We start from the raw sequence: 17,954 nt of genomic DNA, 5'->3' as shown, positions 1-17,954 counted from the left end.
TTCCCGCCACCTTGTTTTGTGATGCAAGCGCAACATAATAACACCCCCCCCCCATCCCCCGCCCGCCCCCCCCTGGGCTCAGGGCATCTTGGGATCAGGGTTCGCTCTGAAGGTCCAGCAGAAACAGAGACAAAAGCACTTCAATCGACAAATCCCAGCTGCAGCCTCACTCATCCAGGTAACTGCTAATTACAGTAAAGTCTCGTTATATCGATATTCAAGGGAGTCCGAAAAAATATCGATATAACCGGGACTATCGATATATCCGACCCTGTTTGCATGTAATTTTCTCCGTGCGTGCATAGAAATAGTATCGATATAACCGGGACTATCGATATATCCGATATCGATATAACGAGACTTTACTGTATTTATGTATTTATGTATTTATTTATTTATTTATTTACACACTTTATGTATGTATGTATGTATTTATTTATTTATGCACCGTTTTTTTTCTTTATTTATTTATGCACTTTTTCATTCATTTATGTTTTTTATTTATGCACTTTTTCATTTAAGTATGTATTTGGGCATTTGTTCTTTTTTTCATGTATTTATTTATCGATTGTTCTTATTTATTATTACCCTTATTATCATCATCATCATATGCTTGTTTGTATTTATTTATTTATTTATGTATTTATTTAGTTGTTCATTTATTCACTCATTTATTTGTTCATTTGTGTATGTATTATTTGTTCATATCTGTATTCATTTTTGTTGTGTATTTATTTATGTATGTATGTATGTATTTATTTATTCAATATTTATTTGTTTATTTAATCATTTAGTTGTTTTTTATTTTTTTCTTACATTTATTTATTTATTTATTTATTTATTTATTCTGGTATTTATTTATTTATTCAATATTTATTTATTTAATCATTTAGTTGTTTTTTATTTTTTTTCTTTCATCTATCTATTTATTTATGTATTTATTTATATTTATGCACTTTATCGTTCACATATTTGTGCATTTCTTTATGGATGTATTTATTTGCTCATTTATTTATCTATTGTTATTATTGCATATTTATTATCATCCTTATTAGATTGTATTTATTTATTTATTTATTTATGTATTTATTTATTTATTTATTGAAGTCACCACTTGCTAGCGAAACGTACACAGAGAATAACCTCGTGAAAATATAAAATTGACCTCACAGATGATCTTTGCAACTCCAATATAGTACAGTGGTTCCTCTACTTTTACAACATTAATTGGTTCTGGAAAAAAAAATATAGAAAAGTTTGTAAGTCGAGACGCGGTTTCTATGTAAATGCCCTAATTCGTTCCAAATCGGGCCAAATGTCAGCATGGTGAGCGATTCCTTGACCAGTGAACACATTTTCTTGGTGATTCACATTAGCGAAAAACTCTCAGAAGGCCTTCAAAAAAAACATTGGTGATTTATTTGAATCTAATTAGTTCCATTTATGTCTCGACAGACTCTTTGGCGCTGCTATGCTGCGGAGAAACCCAACGGCTGCGCGGCGACGTGGAAAATGTACGTCCTGACTCCGGAGGCCATCGCCAAAGTGGAGCCAGATAACTCCAGTCCCGCCATCAGGAAGTTGAACATTTCGGTAAAATTTAAAAATTAATTTTTTAACGTTTTCATGCCGAGCCTTCGCTATACGGTGATACCTCGGTTTGCGAACCCCTTGGCTTACAAACTTTTCGGTTTACGAACTTTAAATTTATGAACATTTTACCTTGGCATACAAACTATTTTTCAGCATACACACAGAGCGCCACAATGAGTGATGTGTCGTTCGCGAACGAGCCCGTTCTCCTAACAAGAAAATGGCAGCCGACTGTTTTTGTCCTCTATTCCCCGCCCCCAGTCTTCGCTTAAAGCCACGTGATTGGTCAAGAACGCAGCAGTGAGGGGAGGTGGCTTAAACATTATAGAGACAGGCAGACGACAGGGAGACAATAAGAAAATGGATAGAAAACAGTGACATTTGGACTCGTTTCAACTTTATTGACCAAGGCCTTTGAACTTTATAGTTCAAAGGCAGAGTGTAGACTGCAAGGTTAAAATAGCCCATCAATCAGGCTCCACAAATAACCCGCATAAACCATCTGTACACTTGATGCAAAAAGCTATCACCCCCAGCTAAACAGAACACAATTGATGAGGAACAAGGTAAAATTATGGCAGAGAAAGCACCTCCAAGACATCATTCCTCAAGATGGTGAAAGAAGAAGGCTACGTTCCTCATCAAGTGTTTAATGCTGATGAAAGCGGCCACTCCATTCCATCAAGCCGTCAACGACCAACACAAAGGTCAATAAAACGACTTTGTTATACAGTACGGTTTATTTCTTTAATTATAATACCATAGCACATTTATTATACATAAAATAGTGTAGTGTAGTTTTAAGGCTTAGAAAATTAAAAAGTAGAAAATTATGTTTTATGAGGACCTGGGAATGGATTATTCTCATTATAATTGTTTCGTATGGGAAATTATTTTTTGGGATAAACACTTTTCACCTTACACACTCTGTCTGGGAACCAATTAAGTTCGTACGCCAAGGCATCACTGTATTCCCCATTAGCGCCCATCCTTCCATCTTTCACAACAATCTTCGCTGTGTCGCACCTCGCTCGAGTAGCGTGAAAGGGCGAGTGAAGTTCCCACAAACACACCCAATCCCCCCCCACCGGGATGACTCGATGCCTTTGTCCGGCGCCCACAAAGGCTCAGTCAGTTGAGATGATGTCACCGCCGCCTCTCTCATGGGAGTAAACTTTTGTCAAGCAGAACAACAACAAAACAATCTTTGTGTAGCATTGAACTCCGTACCTAAAGAGGCGGGGGGTGATCATGTGACACCTTTTGTCCCGCCTCCATATTTGCCGTCCTCTCTCGGCTTCGTCATCCCGCTTTGCATAATTGGTTTATCACTCTCTTCTTCTCTGCTTATGTCCGCCATACCAATGAAATTCTCCACTGACTCCTTTTAAAGGACAACCGACAGCATTTTTTTGTTTCCTAACTGACATCCGGAAAACGTTTTATAGCATCTAAAATACCCAAAACACGCAGTATGATATTTTTAGTCAAGTGCAAAACACCAATAAAAGTGACTTAGTGTCCAAAATCTGCAAAAAATTGAGCTGCGAATTGGTCGTTTTCAGAAAGTCCCGCCCCCAGTTCGTGACGTCACGCCAAGACGTCTTGCATTGCTGGAGAATCAAAACAATGACTTCAGATTCGGAGAATATGCTTTCTTGTTACACATCCAGTTATGAATATGATTCAAATTGTTCTGAAGAGGAAAGCATACATGTTTGCAATCGATTAAAGAATTTATTTGTGACATTTTGAGGCAACATTGGAGGGGGAAAAATCTCTCACCCAAAAAAAGAGGCACAAAATGGCGACCTCCTGTGGCCACCTCTGTTTCCACAGGCTGATAAATTCCTTATATGGCGCTTGGACGCCCTCTTCTGGCCTTTTGACGGCTTTTGGGTGCAACACAAGGTCCCCAGACCAAACAAGTACAGCAAAATACATTGACGTGATGGAAGGACTGCTACAATGCGTCTTTTTTTGCGGTCAGGGACGGTCCTTTAGTGACGTCACGTACGGACTCGTCACCAACTCAAAAACAAGACTTCCTGAATATTCAACACGAGTCTTAAAATGTAAAATATAGCTACATGCGGTGGAATCTTTGTCAAATACGCTCAGTAGAAGTCATTTGAAGCCATTTTACAAATTATAGACACAACTTGTCCGGAGACGTCGCTTGTCCTTTAAGTGTATCTTTTCCCAACTGCTTTGTTTACTGTGTGCATCAGAAAAAGGTCCCCAAGATCAGACGAAAGTCGATGCGAGGTCAGGGCTCCATGGGCGTGTCTTCGGAACTAGCCGTGTCCATCCCACAAATCACCTACGATCACATTGACGACTCGCTGGAGAAGAAGGACGTGTCCTTCTTCGCGGAGGAACCGAGTTGCACCGTGGAAGGTAGTCAGCAAGACCAGACGGGGTGGGAATTATAAAATAATGTACAGTAAAGTCTCGTTATATCGATATTGGTTATATCGATAGTACTGCTTATTACGATACTATTTCTATGAACGCAAGGAGAAAATTTACATGCCGCAGGATTGGATATATCGATAGTCCGGTTATATCGATATTTTTTCCCACTCCCGAGAATATCGATATAACGAGACTTCACTGTATATTGTGTTAAAGGACAACCGACACCATTTTTTTTGTTTCCTAACTGACATCAGAAAAATGTTTTATAGCATCTAAAATACCCAAAACCTGATATTTTTAGTCAAATGCAAAACGCCAATATAAATGAGTTAAAGTGTCCCAAAACTACTTTAAAATGACCTCGGAAATGTTTCAGAAGGTCCCGCCCCCTTGTTCGTGACATCACGCCACGACGTCTTGCCTTGCTCTAGAATCAAAACAATGGCTTCAGATTCGGAGAAGATGCTTTCTTGTTACTCATCAAGTTCTGAATATGATTCAAATAGTTCTGAAGAGGAAAGCATACATGTTTGCAATCGATTAAAGAAGTCCTTCCGGATCAATTTGAGCCGTCAGGACTCCAATGTAGCGTCCAAGAAAATGCACAAGATGGCACCCAAGCTCCTTTGGAAATGGGCTGATTTGTCTGCTGGGAATTTGTTCCAACTAGTATCAAATAGTAGTCTTGGTGCAACACACAACGATTCACCATGGCGTCATTTATGTGTTTTCCTTCTAATTTCGCCATCAACACGAAGTTTTCAGACCAAACAAAGTACCCAAAATGCATTGTGTGTCGCTTTCTCGGTCAGGGGCGTTCCTTCAGTGACGTCACGTCAGGAATCGTCACCAACTCAAAAACAAGACTTCCTGAATATTCAACACGAGTCTTAAAAGGTAAAATATAGCTATATGCGGTGGAATCTTATTAAAATGCGCTCAGTAGAAGTCATTTGAAGTGATTTTACAAATTATGGACGCAACTTGTCCGGTGGTGTCGGTTGTCCTTTAAGTCATAACCACATAAATGGCGCTATGTTATTATCTCACGTGACGTAAAATTTTGAAGGGTTGTGAATATGAAGCAAATTCTCTTTTGTCTCTCCACAGGAATCACTCGGAGGTTGAGACAAACAGGTGAGCTTGCTTAGCTTGACATGCACGTCGATGCTAACACGTTCGTTGGACGTTAAAAGCCAAATGTAGCAAAATAGTACAGAAAAAATGATGTTTTTTTTAAAAAAAGGTGTTTAATGAATGAGTTGATTAATGAATTAATCAACTCATTCATTAATGCATGCATGGATTTGTGTATTTACCGTATGTTCCGGCGTATAAGGCGCACCCTCGATAATGGTTCATTATGTTTCAGTCAGCCTAACGTTCATATTCCAAACAATATACATTTATGAACAGAACACTTTATTTAAGTCATAAATGAACCAGTTTTGGAAACATTCATCTTGATTCTATTTATTTATTTCATGTATTTATTTATGTATTTATTTATGTATGTATGTATTTATTTATTTATTTAGTCAAAGATGAACCAAACATTGAAACATTGATATTTATTGCATTTTCTAAAATGTATTTATTTATTTATTTATTTATTTATTTATTTATTTATTTGTATATCCATCAAATTAATTAATTAATGAGTGAGTCAAAAATAAACCCATTTTAGGAACATTCATCTTTATTCTATTTTATTATTGATGTCTTTATTTAATTATTTTTTTATGGAGTCAAAAATGAACTCTTTATGAAAACATTCATCTTTATTTTATTTTGTATTTTTTTTATGTAAAAAATAAACCAACTTTGGAAACTTTCTTTCTTTCTTTCTTTCTTCCTTTCTTTCTTTCTTACTTTCTTTCTTTCTTTCTTTCTTTCTTTCTTTCTTTCTTTAGTCAAAAATTACCCCCTTTTAGAAACATTCATCTTAATTAATTACATTATGCATTCATTTATTTATTTGTTTGTTTTTTGAGTCAAAAATGAACCCATTTTATAAACATTCATCTTTATTTTATTTATTTATGTATTTATTTATTTTCAGTCAAAAATGAACCAGTTTTGGAAACATTCATCTTTATTCTATTTATTTATTTCATGTATTTATTTATGTATTTATGTATGTATTTATTTATTTATTTATTTCATGTATTTATTTATGTATTCATTTATGTATTTATGTATGTATGTATGTATGTATTTATTTATTTATTTAGTCAAAGATGAACCAATTTAGGAAGCATTGATATTTATTGCATTTTCTAAAATTTATTTATTTATTTATTTATTTATCTGTATATCTATTTAATTAATTAATTAATTAATTAATGAGTGAGTGAGTCAAAAATAAACACATTTTAGGAACATTCATCTTTATTCTATTTTATTATTGATTTGTTTATTGAATTATTTATTTATGGAGTCAAAAATGAACTCTTTTTGAAAACATTCGTCTTTATTTTATTTTGTATTTTTTAATGTCAAAAATAAACCAACTTTGGAAACTTTCTTTCTTTTTCTTTCTTTCTTTCCTTCTTTCTTTCTTTCTTTCTTTCTTTCTTTCTTTCTTTCTTTCTTTCTTTCTTTCTTTCTTTCTTTCTTTCTTTCTTTCTTTCTTTCTTTCTTTCTTTCTTTAGTCAAAAATTACCCCCTTTTAGAAACATTCATCTTAATTAATTACTTTATTTATTTATTTGTTTGTTTTTTGAGTCAAAAATGAACCCATTTTATAAAGATTCATCTTTATTTTATTTATTTGTGTATTTATTTATTTATTTTCAGTCAGAAATGAACCAGTTTTGGAAACACTCATCTTGATTATATTTTATTTCTTTATTTTTTTGCTGAATCAAAAGTGAACCCATTTTGGAAAAATTCATCTTTATTTAATTTAATTTTTGCGTCAAAAATGAACTCTCTTTGGAAACATTTATCTTTGATAAACTGAGCTAAACGTACGCGTATAAGGCGCACCGGAGTATAAGGCGCACCCCCAATGAATGGTGTATTTTCAAACTTTATATAAGGCGCGGCATTTGGGGGCACTGTTTTGTCAACAAGGTGTTTTCAACTCTTTGTTTATTTCCTTTTTCCCATCAAATGGCATCCAGGCAATCGTCATCATTCTTGGTCGTCTTTCACTCTGAGCTGTCCTTCCTCTCCAGGTATCTTTCACTTTTTCGTTTTCTCTCTTTGCATTTTGACCAAAAATAAATAAAAAAAAAAACATAGAACAAAAACATTTTTCAAAATAAAGTCATATACATCATTAAAAAAACAAAAAAATATATTCATAATTGATTCCAGTAAGAAAATGAATGGAAAATATTATTTATGTATTTACATCGAAATTGGCAATACACAAGTAGCAATCTGTTAGTTGTTATCCATGAGCTAGCTATTAGCTAGCTATTAGCGGTCTAGCTGGCTGACTAGAGATCTAGCTAGCTAGCTAGCTATTAGCGGTCTGACTGGCTGGCTAGCTATCTACTATGTTAGCTATCTATTAGCTCGCTAGTTCGCTTTCTATCTATTTGAGTTACTTCCGAGTTGAGTGAACGCTGGCGCGTGTGGCTGCCGCTGCTCACCCCTAGGAAAAAACTTATCCTGTGACCTTGAGAGTTTTGAAATGTATTATTAGTTATTATTATTAGTAGTAGTATGAGCATTAGCATTAGCATTAGCATTAGTATTGTTATTGTTATTGTTAATGTTAATTATTATTATTATTATTATTATTATTATTTTCCAAGGCTGTGTTACTAATAAGTCAGTCACTTTAGCAATCCAGGCTAATCTTGTGAATAACTAACAGCGTGTTCTGTCGAAAAAAAAAGACCAACAAGTACCCCGTCCCTAAATATTGATCGTTTATTTCTAGTGAAGATGACCCACGGCAACAGCATGTCCATCGATATCACCCGCGCCAGCAGCCTGACCGACGAACTGGACTGCATGTGGGAAGATATTCCTGTCTCCATGGTGACGGATAACTCTCAGTAAGTTACTCTAAAATCCTTGTCAATGTTTTTTTTTTTAATTTTACCTCATAAAACATTTTTCTATGCCTTAAAACGACACAAAATGTACATTATTTTATGTATAATAATACATTTTATTTCAAGCGCCTTTCAAAACACCCAAGGACACTTTACAATAAAAACAATAGAACACAGCACATAACAATAAAACCATAAGTAAAATGATAAATAATAAAATAGCAGAGAGAATTAGACATTGAAAGCAATTTTAAACAAATGTGTTTTGAGATGAGCCTTGAAAATAGGGAGGGAGTCAATATTACGGATGTTGGGTGGGAGTGAATTCCAGAGTTTGGGAGCAGAGCGGCTGAAAGCTCTGCATCCCATCGTGGTGAGACGGGCAGAGGGCATGTATAATAAATGTGCTATGGTATTATAATAAAAAATAATTTGCGATGGTCGTTGATGGCTTGATGGAATGGAGCAGCCTCACTCTCTCTCTGTCTGTAAACCCCCCCCCCCCCCCCTCACTGCTGCGTTCTCGACCAATCACGTGGCTTAAACCGACGACTGTAGTTCTATCGTCAGGGAAGGCATTTGAGTATTTGAGCTTCGTGTCCGAGTGAAGTCTTTTTGACTGTCGGTGAGCACTGAGCTAAATTTGACTTTTGTGAAGCTGGTAAAGAGATGTCAAAAAATTTTCAAAGGTATCGAAACTTTTAAATCATCCACTTTTACAGATGTTTAACAATGTTTCTTGCACACGTGGTTACTTTTTATGGGCTGTACAGTCTTAGTTTTAACGTAGCCACAAGGGCACACAAGCCAGTGTCTCATTGTGCCGGTCCCAAGCCCGGATAAATACAGAGGGTTGTGTCAGGAAGGGCATCCAATGTCTTTTAGCGAAAACAAATATGCGAATGAAACCTCTGAACGGGGTTAGATGGAGGACACTGATTCGCTGTGGCGACCCCTGAAGGGAAAAGCCGAAAGGAAAAGAAGGAGGAGTCTTAGCCTTAGTTTAGTATTTAGTTTGTCATGTAAACGTAGCATTTGGTCCCAACGATAGCTTCGTTGACACCCAAAAAGTCAACAATATCCTAAAAAAAATGAATGAAAGACAAAAAAGCAAAGTTGTGTGCGACCGAAAGCATGTTGTTTCTCTCTGCAGTCTTTTGACTTGCCCGTTTGTGGCATCGGTCCAGGACTCGCTCTCCACACGACACTTGAATTCCACAAGGTACCGTACTGGCTCTCATGCTATTCCTCGCCTCTTTTTCGCCTTCCTTCTTTCTTTTTCTTTTTTTTTTTTTTCCTTGCTTCCTTCCTCCCTCACTGCCTCCCTCACTTCCTTCCTTCCTTCCTTCCTTCCTTCCTTTCTTCCTTTCTTCCTTCCTTCATTCTTTCCTTCTTTCTTTCCTTCCTTCCTTCCTTCCTTCCTTCCTTCCTTCTTTCTTTTCTTGCTTCCTTCCTTTCTTCCTTCCTTCCTTTCTTCCTTCGTTCTTTCCTTCTTTCTTTTCTCTCTTCCTTCCTTCTTTCTTTTCTTCCTTCCTTCCTTCTTTCTTTTCTTGCTTCCTTCCTTTCTTCCTTCCTTACTTTTTTCTTTCCTTCCTTTCTTCCTTCCTTTCTTCCTTCGTTCTTTCCTTCTTTCTTTTCTCTCTTCCTTCCTTCCTTCTTTCTTTTCTTCCTTCCTTCCTTCCTTCCTTCCTTCCTTCCTTCCTTCCTTCCTTCATTCTTTCCTTCTTTCTTTCCTTCCTTCCTTCCTTACTTCCTTCCTTCCTTCTTTCCTTCTTTCTTTTCTTGCTTCCTTTCTTCCTTCGTTCTTTCCTTCTTTCTTTTCTCTCTTCCTTCCTTCTTTCTTTTCTTCCTTCCTTCCTTCCTTCCTTCCTTCCTTCCTTCCTTCCTTCCTTCTTTACTTCCTTATTTATTTCCTTCCTTACTTTTTTCTTTCCGTTCTTCCTTCCTTTCTTCCTTCGTTCTTTCCTTCTTTCTTTTCTCTCTTCCTTCCTTCCTTCTTTCTTTTCTTCCTTCCTTCCTTCCTTCTTTATTTCCTTCCTTCCTTTTTTCTTTCCTTCCTTCCTTCCTTCCTTCCTTCCTTCTTTCCTTCTTTCTTTCCTTCCTTCCTTCCTTACTTCCTTCCTTCCTTCTTTCCTTCTTTCTTTTCTTGCTTCCTTTCTTCCTTCGTTCTTTCCTTCTTTCTTTTCTCTCTTCCTTCCTTCCTTCTTTCTTTTCTTCCTTCCTTCCTTCCTTCCTTCCTTCCTTCTTTACTTCCTTATTTATTTCCTTCCTTACTTTTTTCTTTCCTTCCTTCCTTGCTTCCTTCCTCACTGCCTCCCTCACTTCCTTCTTTCTTTCCTTCCTTCCTTCCTTCCTTCCTTCCTTCCTTCCTTCCTTCCTTCCTTCCTTCCTTCCTTCCTTCCCTCATCGACCACATCTTCACTCCAACCCTACTGTGTCCCCGTCGTCCCGTGATCCAGGGTGGCCCGTCCTGCCCCCTCCGTCCTTCGTCCTCCTGGTCTTCATCCCCCGACCTGTAAAATCCTGCAGGCGCCTCTTAATTGCTTTCCCCTCTCCGGATCCGCCCGGAGATAAATAATGAAAAGCGCCACGGGAGGGACGGGAGGCATCACGGGCCTCTTTAAAACAGGGGGTGGGGGGACTTTATGGGGAGGGGGGCGGCGCTCTCTTGCCGAGCAACTGGCGCCTTTTGTGCGGCCGTTGCTGTGAACAAATTGACTTTTTGTCCGCGTGGCCTCTGTATGCTTGTCTTGTACACTGTACCGTTAGCCACGGCGCGACGGGGGGGCGGTGCCGCCATACGGTGTTCCATCCTGGGGGGGGGGGGCGCAATGTGTGCGACAAGGGTCTTTTCAAACCGTCGGCGTGGTCTCCTTTTTAACTAAAATTCGGGATGAAACGAAACGAGCATCTTTGTTTATTTGGTTTTGCGCCACCATCTTTGCTCCGAGTCTGCATATCCTGCCGGCGCCTGTGTGGGTTTTCTGCGGGTATTCCGCTGACCTCCCACATTCCAAAAACACACGTCAGGCTAATTGAACACACAAAATGGCCCCAAGGTGTGATTGTGAGCGCAGCCGGCTGTTCGTATCTGTGTGTCCACTGTGATTGATTGGCTTGCGACCCGTTCAGGGTGTCCCTTCATTGCTTATTGCCTGGAGACAGCTGGGATGGGCTCCAGCAACCCCCGTGACTTTTGGTGATGATAAAGCAGGGTGGGAAAATGAATAAAATGTATTGATGGATACTAGCTAACTTGCTCGCTAGCATCATCACGCGGTGTCCAAAAAAGCGCATGGGTACCATGAATTCGAGCCACGGAAAAGTCCGTTAGGGCACCGGTCCGTAAATGACAGTTTGTTGACCATTTGCAATTAAATTAAATTAAATTAAAATAAATTACATTAAATTAAATTAGAAATTAAATTAAATTAAATTAAATTAAATTAAATTAAATTAGAAATGGGGTTAGATTAGATGAAAATGAAATTAAATTAAATGTACATAAAATTAAATTAAAATTACATAAAATAACATTGCATTAAAATTACATAAAATAAAATTGCATTGAATTTACATAAAATAAAATTGCATTGAATTTACATAAAATAAAATTGCATTAAAATTACATAAAATAAAATTGCATTAAATTTACATAAAATAAAATTGCATTCAAATTACATAAAATAAAATTGCATTGAATTTACATAAAATAAAATTGCATTCAAATTACCTAAAATAAAATTGCATTAAATTTACATTAAATAAAATTGCATTAAAATTACATAAAATAAAATTGCATTAAATTAAAACCCTCCCAACCCCTTCCTCCACGTGACCCCACCCCTCTCTGATCTGACATTAGCGCCCACACCTGGATAAATAGCCCCCCCCCCCCGAGGATGAAAAGTGCAGTGTGCAGCGGCACCTGAGTGGCCTGTTTGTACAGGCCCACGCCGGCTTCCTCCGCGGCGCATTTTGGCTCGCGGGATTTCACATCATTTGATGTGGTTGGGGGGGGGGGGGGGGGGGGGGGGGGGCGAAGGGGTCCGGTGGTGGGGGTTATTCAGGTGTGGCAACCGGTGCCTCCGCCGCCGCCACACCCGACTTCTGATGTTCGCCGTTACTCCATCAGAAAGCCCCCCCCCCCCCTCTGTTGTTACGGACACTGGAGATAAATGGACGGTCTTCGTCCAAGTTTTGTAGTAGTGTACTAGTCCTCCTACACTACACTACAGTATCCGATGGCACGTTTCCCTCATCGTTGAATTCTCGCCTCCCTGTTTGCAGCTTTGGCTTTTTTTTCTATCCCCCCCTCCCCCCTCCCCCCGCCCCCCTCCAACCAAAATCGAATTCCCCCCCGCCTCTTTCCCAACGTCAGCCAGGGGACGGGGTCCAAGTCACGTGCGACCCAAATGAGGAAAATAGAATCTGGTCACACGGTTGAAAAGTGGAGGATGGGTAATTCTTTTTTTGGACCGGCAGGAGGCGCTGTTGCGACATCACTCCTCTATTAATAAGACACCCCCCCTTCCCTTCCCTCCCCTTCCCTCCCCAACTGCCTTAAGTCAAGATGCCATCATTTCTGTTCTCATTTCCACCTGGAGCAAGAAGCGTTAGGTCAAGTGTCGTGTTCAGATGAAGTGGAAATGTCCTCGTCCAGCTTTTTTTTTTTCTTCTAATTTGAACTCAATCACTGCCAGACATGTACAAAATGGAAAAAAAAGACATACATAAAGACAAATAAATAAATACATCAACAGAAGAAAAAAAATACATACACAAATGGGTGAATAAATAAATACATACATACATAAATAAATAAATAAATAAATAAACATATTGATAAATAAATAAATAAATAAATAAATGGGCGAATGAATAAACAAACATAAATAAATAAATATTTGGATGCATGAATGAATGAATAAATAAAACGAATAAAAATAAATCAGATGTGTTGCTGCCACTGCTCACCTTCAGAGTTTTGAAAGGTGCTTATGAATGAGATTTATTATTATTATTAGTATTATTAGTATTATTATTTCTTCTTCTTCTTCTTCTTCTTCTTCTTCTTCTTCTTCTCATTAATATTATTATTATTATTATTATTATTATTATCATTATTATTATTATTATTATTATTATTATTGTAACTCTATCTCTTGTTTCTATTTATAATTGTATTTTATTTATTCTATTTATAATTGTATTTTATTTATTATTATATCTATGCTTGTGACTATAAAGTGTCCTTTGAAAGGCGCTTGAAATAAAATATATTATTATTATTACTATTATTATTATTATTATTATTATTATTAGTATTAGTAGCAGTATTATTATTAGTAGTATTAGTATTATTATTATTATTATGTGTTTACAAAGCGTGTTTTCAGCATTTCAAAAGTGTACCAAAGTACGTGAGGCAAGTGTGTGTGTGTGTGTGTGTGTGTGTGTGTGTGTGTGTGTGTGAGGGGGGGGGGGGGGCAATAACTGTATTTTCAAAACACACGTTGCGGGCGGGGGGTCCTAATTCAAAACGCATGTTCTCTGGAATGTAACAAGAACAATAAAAAAATGCATATTTTTTTCTGCCTACATTAAAAAAGGATGGTTTTGTTAATTTGGAGGTGTGGGGGGGGGGGGGGTTTGAAAAGACCACCCAGCCTTACTTTTTATGTTTTTATTTTAGCTGTTGAGTAACTTTTTTACCCCTCCCCCCCCCCCCCCACCTCCAACCACCCTTGTCATTCCATTTTGAGCGGATTAGGTTCATGCGCAAGGCCCCCTTACTCATGTCGGCCGATTGCTTATGACAGGCCCTTATGCAGACACCTCGACCGCCACGAGCAACGACTTAAAAGTACGCCACGTCGGGGGTGGGGTGGGGTGGGGGTTGACGTGAGGGGGTTACGGGGGTCCGTGGTCCAGAGACGGGGGCTAAGAGCCACTTTGGTCGTGAGTAGGGTTAAATGGTTGGGGATAGAGAAACAGCCCACTGCTCATTTTTCAGCATGAAACACCCCCTCCCCGTGAAAGGAAAATACTGTTTTGCCCCCACCCGAAGCCCCTTCCACACCCCACCCCTCAAAGCAACACTCTGAACCAATCTTGACTTGCGCGCGTGAATGATTGTTGACAAGCTGACGATTGGCGTGTCGATTGGGTTGTAGCTGTCGAATTTTGCATGCCGGCGCACTAGGGGGCAGTGTAACGACGCTGCAGTTCATTTGCGTTGATTTCAAAGAAGCAAAGGGAATAATAATAATAATAATAATACATTTCATTTATAAGTGCCTTTCAAAACTCTCAAGGTCACTTTACAGTCACAGGATAAGTTTTTTCTGTGGGTGAGCAGCGGCAGCCACACGCGCCAGCGTTCACTCAACCCGGAAGTGAAGTAGTAGAAGTAGAGGAAGTACAACAAGTAGTAGGAATAGAAATAGAAGTAGAACAAGTAGAGGAAGTAGTAGTAGAAGTAAAAGTGTCCCAAGCTTGGAAAATAATTGTTCCGTTTTCTTCTTGTGAGATTTTAACTCATTCACTGCCATTCACGGATTGATTCGGGAATTGGAAATATGATGTAGAGCGCCATTCCCGAATTTGTTCGGGTTTTGTGTTTTTCATGCTTGGTGCTGATAAAGCGCTGGCCATGACCTCTGGAAATATTTTTTCTTTTCCACAAGGGGGAAGCATTTCTATTTTTTTTCCCAAGTTAGCGCTTTGTTACAATTTCAGCTGTTGTTAAAGCGCTATATAAACCACTATGTATGTATTGCATTGGATTTTGGACAGCCGCCCTCATTTCAAGCTTATACAACTGCAGACCCATATCATTTAGGAATTAACTCTTTATTTTCTGATGAAAGAAAAAAGTTGAAGGTTTCTTACGCTGCATTGAATGTTGATGTAGTCCTAAAACTCAATAATTTTGTGGGTCCTGGAATTTGAGTGACAATGACAAAAACCCTGGCACTGGAGTGGACGCATTTTTGCACGTCGTCTGGCAGTGAATGAGTTAAAAACACACAAACACATCAAAATAGCTCATTTTTTACATCTTTTTGGAATATTATTGTATTTTATTTATTCAATTCTTATTTATTCATGTATTTATTTATTTATTTATTTATTTATTTATTTATTCATTTGTCCATTTATTTATTCAAATATTTATTTATTCATCCATTTATTTATTTATTTATGCGTCCAGTTATTTGTTTATCAACATATTTATTTATTTATTTATTTATTCATTTATTTATTATTCATGCGTCCATTTATTATTTAGTCATGCGTCCATTTATTTATTTATCAACATATTTATTTATATATGTATTTATGCATTTATTTATTCTTTTATTTATTTATTCGTCCATTAATTCATTTATTAATTCATTTATTTATTTATGGATTTATTTATTTATTCATTTGTTCATTTATTCATTCAAATAATGTTTTATTCATCCATTTATTTATTAATGTATTGATTTATTTATTTATTTATTCATTTGTTCATTTATTTATTTATTTATTTATTTATTTATTTATTTATTTATTTATTTATTTATTTATTCATTCATTTATTTATTTATTCAAATATTTATTTATTCATCCATTTATTTATTTATTTATTTATTTATTTATTTATTTATTTATTTATCCATTTGTTTATTTATTTATCCATTGATTGATTGATTGATTGATTGACTGATTGATTGATCCGAATGGAGCAAGAAGGTGCAGGAGAGTGGTTCTTTCAAGCGAGCAGAGAAATGATTGGTCGCTAAAAAAAAACCCCAAACAAACGCAACTACGCAAAGCGGATTGCCGGAAGCAATAAACCGCCGTCACATGCGCGGCATTCAGAAGAACAGGAGATCTTGGAATGCTTAAAAAAAATGTGAATTGTATCGTTCCAAACAATGCTGGTGAAATGGGGGCGGGGTTTGGGGGGAGCAGGAGGAGGAGGAGGAGGGTGATTGGTCAGTTGATTGCATATGTTTGAATGCCGATAATCCACAATGGCAAATCCCATGCGTTTAGTCAAATTATTCCAAGCTCTTAAAGCTCCCATTGTGGCCGTCGGCGGGTGTGCTGATGTCTGAGCCCTCAAACCCCCCGCCGCCGCCGCCGTCCACGCCCACGCCAACCGCCCCCCACGGGGATAACAATGCCGCCATTCACGACCGCTCGCCGCTGCTCGATGACCGGCTTCAGGTGCGAAGCGGCTCGCAAAGCCGATGTCTTATATTAAATGACCTTGGAGGTGACCTCTGTGGCTACGGAAGGGGGGGGGGGGAATGGATTGGGGGGGGGGGGACTCATTCACTGTCATTCGGCATGCATCAGGTTTTTCTTTTTTCATGCTTGGGTGCCGATAAAGCGCTGCCAGACTTCTAGCAATGTCTTTCCCCTTTCACAAGTTTTCACAAATTTTTTTTCCCTTGTTAGCGCTTTTTTTTTTCCAGCTTCTGCTGATGTTGAAGCGCTATATCAACCAATATGTACGTATAGCATTGTATTTTGGTCAGCCGCCATCATTTCAAGCTCATACAACTCCAGAACCATATCATTTAGGAATGTACTCGTTTTTTTTTCTGATGAAAGAAGATACTCTTAGGTTTCTTATGCTGCATTGAATGTTGATGTCAGGGGTGTCAAAGTCATTTTTTGCCGCGGGCCACATTGTAGTTATGGTTTCCTCTCGAGGGCCGTTAGGAATTTGGGGAACCCATTAGAATGTTTAAATCCCTTCAAATATTACATATAGAGCACACAGCAAATTAATGAATAACTCGTTTTTAAATCTGAAGTCAAGAATAATGACTTTTATTGTGGTTGACATCCAAAAATATGAAATTTTGGCTCAGATTTTAGCAATCATCATGGAATTTAACAAGTTTGATTTGCTTTCGCGGGCCGAAGAAAAATGATGTGGCGGGCCGGATTTGGCCCGCGGGCCTTGACTTTGACACCTGTGGTTTATGTAGTCTTAGAACTCAATATTCTCTGGGTCCTGGAATTTGAGTGACAATGACAAAAACCCTGGCACTGTAGTGGACAGATTTTAGCTATCCATTAGCTAGCTGGCTAGCTATTAGCTGTCTAGGTAGCTGACTGTAAGCTGTCTAGCTGGCTAGCTGTTGGCTATCTATCTATCTATTACCTATTTATTAGCTTTCAGAATCAGAATCAGAATACCTTTATTCGTCCCACAATCTATTTCTATCTATTTGAGTTACTTCGGGGTTGAGTGAACGCTGGCGCACATGGCTGCCGCTGCTCACCCACAGAAAAAACTTTATCCTGTGACTGTAAAGTGACCTTGACAGTTTTGAAAGACACTTAGAAATGAAATGTTTTATTATTATTATTATTATTATTATTATTATTATTATTATTGCACATTGCCTGGCAGTGAATGGGTTAAACACATCAAAATAGCTATTTTTTTTCATCTTTTTTGGAATTTTATTTATTTATTTATTTATTTATTTGTGGTCTCAGTTTTGCACATTTAGTATTAATACAAGTTTCAACCATCAGGATTATGTAGTCGTACAACTCAATATTCTGTAGGTCCTGGAATTCGAGTGACAATGACAAAAACCCTGGCACTGGAGTGGACACATTTTTTTGCACATCGTCTGGCAGTGAACGAGTTAAAATATAAAAATAGCAAAATATTTAAACAAACAAAAACACATTTTGTGGCTTCTTTTGACATGTCAGCCAAAATGGTGATTTTCGGACCTCTAAAATGACCTGCCTGAGCATTTCTATCAAACCTTGAATTGCACGGCAACGTCGTGGCAGGCAAAGGGGGGGCCACCGGCGAGAATGAGGGAGTAGCTTTGATGCGCCCGTGACTCAATGGAGAGGTTCGCGGCACGCCGCCCTGCACGATCTATCAGTAGC

General features: G+C 37.8%; 1 protein-coding gene across 3 annotated transcripts in view; it reads left to right on the top strand.

Moving 5' to 3' along the window:
• The window catches only part of kcnq1.2 (potassium voltage-gated channel, KQT-like subfamily, member 1.2), a 146,374-nt gene that overhangs the window by 28,185 nt on the left and 100,235 nt on the right, over positions 1-17,954 (top strand). For 2 of the 3 annotated variants that reach the window (XM_088996817.1, XM_088996820.1), the window contains exons 9-15: positions 83-178; positions 1,456-1,593; positions 3,825-3,993; positions 5,125-5,151; positions 7,143-7,196; positions 7,913-8,030; positions 9,184-9,252. In XM_088996817.1, the coding sequence (XP_088852943.1) occupies positions 83-178; positions 1,456-1,593; positions 3,825-3,993; positions 5,125-5,151; positions 7,143-7,196; positions 7,913-8,030; positions 9,184-9,252 (671 nt within the window). The remainder of the gene's footprint in view (positions 1-82; positions 179-1,455; positions 1,594-3,824; positions 3,994-5,124; positions 5,152-7,142; positions 7,197-7,912; positions 8,031-9,183; positions 9,253-17,954) is intronic. The other variant, XM_088996819.1, reaches the window with a different exon arrangement.

This window comes from Hippocampus bargibanti, linkage group LG05, assembly GCF_051943395.1.
Source record: "Hippocampus bargibanti isolate YZ-2025 linkage group LG05, ASM5194339v1, whole genome shotgun sequence".
Taxonomy (NCBI): domain Eukaryota; kingdom Metazoa; phylum Chordata; class Actinopteri; order Syngnathiformes; family Syngnathidae; genus Hippocampus; species Hippocampus bargibanti.
Note: the sequence above shows the minus strand (reverse complement) of the source record. Positions and strands in the feature narration are given on the sequence as shown.